This window comes from Syngnathus scovelli, chromosome 2 (assembly GCF_024217435.2).
Source record: "Syngnathus scovelli strain Florida chromosome 2, RoL_Ssco_1.2, whole genome shotgun sequence".
In the NCBI taxonomy this organism is placed as follows: Eukaryota; Metazoa; Chordata; class Actinopteri; order Syngnathiformes; family Syngnathidae; genus Syngnathus; species Syngnathus scovelli.
In genome coordinates, this window is record NC_090848.1 from 3,864,406 (window position 1) to 3,870,406 (window position 6,001).

The window sequence follows — 6,001 nt, forward strand, 5'->3', positions numbered from 1 at the left end:
ATTTCCATCACTTTGGAAGATAAGACATTTTAATCATCAAAATTTGATTCATGTCAAACTTAAAAAAAAAAAACACTTTTACAAAACGGATCAGAAGATTTTCTTTTGAAGAGATTAGTACTTTAAATGAAGCGTCCACTTCAAAAAAACCAAAACAAAAATAATTGGAAGAGTTCAATTTTAAATGGATAATCCTTCAATGAGTCTCTCAATTGCACATGAAATTGTCTGTCAATAGGGGTCCAAACACTTGAATCAATGCATTGGATTATTGCGAGCACACACACACACACACACACACACACACACACACACACACACACACACACACACACACACACACACACACACACACACACACACACACACACACACACACACACACACACACACACACACAAAAGAGAGCACATCGAGTGTCCAGAATGACTCTCAAGCGCCTGAAACCTCTCATTTACACCTGAAGCTAACCAACGGGTGATAATTACTCCAGTGAAGAAGGGATTTGTTTCCTCGCCGTCTGAGTAGATGATGAGAAAGAAATACTTAACAAAGGAAAAGTAATCTCGGGATCTGAAAGACGGGGAGGAACAAACAAATTGCTTATCACAAAACCATCTCCTTTTTCCAAGAGTTTCTCAGGGGTCGTTTGAAGAGGAATCTGGGGGGGGATGAAGTCTGAAGGGCAAGAAAGTTTGTTTTGAGGATTAGGAGGATGCTTCAATTCACAGCTGGAGATACACGTAAGCCCTGTCAGTCCTCCAAAGGTCACCAACCAAGTTCTCCATCCACTTTTGATGGAGAGGGCATAGAAGTCTCCATAAACTTATTAATTAGCTATTCTAATGTCAAATATTTCATCAAGAAAATCCCTGGAGGAGCCTGAGTATAATTTGATAGTTCCGAGTTCTTTTTTTTCTACCAACTAGAGCCATAGTGAGGGGCAAGTGGAACAAAACGTGACAATGGCGCTATCTAGTGGCTAAAGTTAATATTACAAGTGGCGCAAACAAAAACATCCATTCACTGAACGCGGGTGGGAACAATCTTGTAGATAAGCTTGTATATATAAAAAAAAAAAAAAAAAAGAAAAAAAAGATAAAAAAATAATATATATATTATATTATATTATATTATATTATATTATATTATATTATATTATATTATATTATATTATATTATATTTTTGAACACCCTATCATGGTTTATAATCTTGCAATCAGAATAAATAAATAATATATAATTATAGGTTTTTCAAAAACGTGCCTTAATTGTCCGCCAATTACACATTTGAGCGAGACATTATTTAATCGTAAAACGTCATAACAGGTTTCCTGGTGAATGCAACTGTGACGAAAATGAATCATCAACGGTAGTCACTCTGCTCTTGGTTTGAAAATGAAATCCAGGAAGTGTTTTCTTATCGTGGAGGCCCAACTGGGTGAAAATGCAATCGTTGGCTCCACCTCTGCGTGGGCTGCCTCCTCCCCTTTTGTCAGCTATAAAAGTTTGTGCAGTCGACACACTGATGGGACTTCACTCACAGAGATCTCATAATAGGTGCACTGTGAGGACTTTCTGCTTTTGACTTTTTTTGCAACTACAAAAACGACGACAAAATGGTGAGTTTGCTATCTTGTCAGCATTTTGAATTGCGGGATTGTGATTTTTTTCCAAGGTTTTTTCTTTTTTGTTAGCTCGAAAGTGCCACATCATCTCACAGACAGAACATAATTAACAGAAAGGCGCAGGAAGCACAGCAATGGAAAGGCGCCTCCAGGCATGTGACTGTGGTTTCACTGAAGGTTAACACTTTCCATATGGGCCTGGCGGGACGGCTTAGGCGCTTCGGAATGCTCATGCTGTTTCTACGCAGGCCGTCATAAATTCGTTTTGTCTTTGCTTGCAACTTGCCTTGGGGGATTAAAAAAGAATTGAGCTCAATTTGCAAGGAAATGTGGTCACGCGGTTGAAGGGGATTTATGCAAAAGTATTTTTAATTTATTGCTCAGTCATAGTTGAGCGTGGGGGGGGGCTGACCACAATTTTAGGCGGGATCGGGGTGTGTTGAAACTTTTTTACAGCTTGTTGAGAGCAAGCGATGATTGGCGCAATTGTTAATCTGCTGACACTTCCTGTTGAAGCTTTCAACATGCAACATGTCGGTAGGCGTGCGTTTGCGCATGCGCGTGCGGGCTCCGCGTGAAGAGCGAGCACTGTGGATTTAGGTCAAGAATTTTCCTCCATGTTGTGACTAACAGCTTCAAACATTTGCTTTCAAGCCGAGTTGAGATACAAGAAGCTGATAACCACCTCATGGGCTAAAATCGTAAACATCAGGAGGGTGTGGAAACAAAGACAGTCGGACATTTTTCCAAATCTACGCAGTTGAATTTTTTTTTTTTTTTTTTTTTTTTTTTTTTTTTACAATTTTGACAAACTGAAGTGAACAAAGTCAGGCCTGCCTAATGCAGACACACTATTGTATTAAATTTGGTTAATAGAATAAACCCTAACCCTTTTAATATTTATTTTTATATCCATTAAGATCCAACCTCCAACATTATTATATTATATTATTATATAATTAGTTGCCTGTCGGGTTTTAGATGAAAGGTTGATTATAATGGCATCCCTACTGGGTGCAGCCTGAATCCCTCAAAATAGCTGGGCTGGCCGCTGCCTCCATACTTAGCAAGCTCCTATCAGAAGGGGCAATAGAGGGTCAAAGGTCAAGGCTAGAAAGTCCCAAACAAAAGTCATTCTGTAGTGTTTTGGAAAGCCAGTGACGCTGATGCTCCTCTTGGGGCGTCGCTGGAAAAAACACAATGAGAAAAAGAGAGAGGGGGAAGGAGGGAGGAATTTCACAACATTTCTGTGAGTCATGCCCCCCTCCAATCTAAAGAGAATGAAGTCACAAGGCAACAACATTCCCATTTTGTTATTGAAAGCAACTCTTGTGGGTACATAGCTGCTGACTGTTACAGCGGAAATAGACCAGCTCAGGATTTTGGATCAGATCCATGTGGGTTGACTGCCAAACAACCCGCAAATAACGAGACTTAACTAGTTTTATCATGGCAGGCCTGTACCTGCACCTCCCCCTTTCTGCCTTGCCCTTGCTTCCAAAAAGAATTTTCAAATTCTTGAGCAGGGTGTGTAAGCAAGGCCCCGATCGCTCCACGCGTGAATCAATCACCACTGGCTGATGGAGGTCATGACGACCCATGGAGTCGTTCTCCAGGGTTAGGAAGAAAATAAACTTTAAGACTCAGTGCCTGTCCTTCATGTCTTGCAGCGCGAGTGTATCTCCATCCATGTTGGTCAGGCTGGTGTCCAAATGGGCAACACCTGCTGGGAGCTGTACTGCTTGGAGCACGGCATCCTGCCGGACGGCCACATGTCCAACGAGAGGACCAAGGGGAGCACCGACGATTCTTTCACAACCTTCTTCAGCGAAACCGGCGCAGGCAAATATGTGCCGCGAGCTATTTTTGTCGACCTGGAACCCACCGTTATCGGTAAGTACACTGAGTAGTTATCTCTGTTATCAACATTGAAGCTGATAAATAATTGATAGACGTTGGTTCTTTATTGCAGATGAGGTACGAACGGGTACGTATCGTCAGCTCTTCCACCCGGAACAGCTCATCTCCGGGAAGGAAGATGCGGCCAACAATTACGCCCGTGGTCACTACACGGTTGGCAAGGAGCACATCGACGCAGTGCTGGGCAGAATCCGCAAATTGGTGAGCTGAGGACAATTGCGCTTTTGTCAGGTTCGGGTTTGGAAAGCAATCCGAGCACTCGAATGTTCTGCAATGTTTGTCCAAACTTGGTGGACGAGTAAGTAGGTCAGTCGCCCCTTTGCTGATTATTTTGGGGGGGTTTGAGTGTGAAAGCCTCAGGCCAAATCTGACCTGTAACAAAATGGCAAATATATTTTCAGCAAACATTGAGTCATAGCTCATGTTAAAGCCCTTGATGGGGCCTCACCTACCAATTTAAAAAAAAAAAAAAAAAAATGCTTGTGATTGTCCGTGTTATTAGTACATTTATGAGGAGGCCATAATAAATATATGGGAAATTATTTATTTACTTATTTTAAAACGTATCAGCAGGAGAGATTAAATTAATTTGATAAAAAAAAATATTTTGAAATTTATTTTTTACATTTTTAATTATAGTGTTTTTTTTAAATAATTAATTTTTTTTAAATTAAAGTATTTCCGTGGACTGAAATAGAGGCTCCGAGTAGCTCCGCCCACCGGGAAACTGCCGGATTATCCAGACAAGCACTCCGGGCCTGCGCGTCTTAATAAATGAATTGCGATGCACTTAACATCCACGTTTAGCGCTCCAAAATCAGCGCCGTGTAAAAAAAACAGGACGCTCACAAAAGATTAACTCGGTTATGTAACTTCATATTTGATGGGTGCACAACAGGTACTCCATATTTGTTATATAATTCATTTTAGAATCAAATCCTCTTGGATAAATACTTCATGAAAATGCATCCTTCTTTTAGGCCGACCAGTGCACCGGCCTCCAAGGTTTCTTGGTGTTCCACTCCTTTGGAGGAGGAACTGGTTCCGGCTTCACTTCTCTGTTGATGGAGCGTCTCTCTGTGGACTTTGGCAAAAAGTCCAAGTTGGAGTTCGCCATCTACCCGGCGCCTCAGGTGTCCACCGCTGTGGTCGAGCCGTACAACTCCATCCTTACCACGCATACCACGTTGGAGCACTCTGATTGCGCTTTCATGGTGGACAACGAGGCCATCTACGACATCTGCCGTCGGAACCTGGACATCGACCGTCCGTCGTACACCAACCTGAACCGACTCATCAGTCAGATCGTCTCGTCCATAACCGCCTCTCTGCGTTTCGACGGAGCCCTCAACGTGGACCTGACTGAGTTCCAGACCAACCTGGTGCCCTACCCGCGTATCCACTTCCCTCTGGCCACCTACGCCCCCGTAATCTCTGCGGAAAAAGCGTATCACGAGCAGCTGACCGTGGCGGAGATCACCAACTCCTGTTTCGAGCCGGCCAATCAGATGGTGAAATGCGACCCTCGCCACGGCAAGTACATGGCGTGCTGTCTGCTGTACCGTGGCGACGTGGTGCCCAAAGATGTCAACGTGGCTATCAGCACCATCAAGACCAAGCGCTCCATCCAGTTTGTGGACTGGTGTCCCACCGGCTTCAAGGTGGGCATCAACTACCAGCCCCCTACGGTGGTTCCGGGAGGAGACCTGGCCAAGGTCCAGAGGGCCGTGTGCATGCTGAGCAACACCACGGCCATCGCCGAGGCCTGGGCCCGACTGGATCACAAGTTTGACCTGATGTACGCCAAGAGGGCCTTCGTGCACTGGTACGTCGGCGAGGGAATGGAGGAAGGCGAGTTCTCCGAGGCCAGAGAGGACATGGCCGCCCTGGAGAAGGACTACGAAGAGGTGGGACTCGACTCATCCGAACAAGATGAAGATGATGGAGAGGAGTATTAGAAAGGCAGCGTGAACATCCTCGTTTCTGCTGAGCTTGCGTTTTAATGGCTCACGCTGTAACCAGTAAACACCAACGTTAGGATGTTAAGCGCTCGATCCTGTCCCGTTTGCCTTTCTTGCGTGACAGAACATGTCGGTGCCTTATTTTCAAATAAAATGGTTTGCATTCGCTCCTGTGGCTTTTTCTGCAAGACTTGATGGATGGATGGATGGATAGACTATATAAAGAGACTCATAATTATGAGAAACAATTATAAATGAGACTCTAAACTATATTTATGAGCACCTCTAAAGCTTCGTATCTCACCCGTAAGCAACTGGGATAAGCTTCAGCTCAGATGTGACGAACATTTCTTTAAAATAAAAAAACTTAAAAGTACATCGTGCAGTTCTTTTGTGCTTGCTCACTGGAGGAGACCTTCAAGCTGACTTTGTAACTGGCAATGAAGGCTGCATAGATGGGAGATTTCTAAAGGTCACGAGGTACCACGTGAA

General features: G+C 43.7%; 1 protein-coding gene across 1 annotated transcript; it reads left to right on the forward strand.

The window, feature by feature from the left end:
- The first annotated feature begins 1,464 nt into the window (after window positions 1-1,464).
- LOC125988281 (tubulin alpha chain) lies at window positions 1,465-5,677 on the forward strand. The gene is made up of 4 exons (XM_049753291.1): window positions 1,465-1,622; window positions 3,299-3,521; window positions 3,601-3,749; window positions 4,529-5,677. Exons 1-4 carry the CDS (start codon window positions 1,620-1,622, stop codon window positions 5,504-5,506), a joined length of 1,353 nt encoding a protein of 450 aa, XP_049609248.1. The 5' UTR covers window positions 1,465-1,619; the 3' UTR covers window positions 5,507-5,677.
- The last annotated feature ends 324 nt before the right edge of the window (window positions 5,678-6,001 follow it).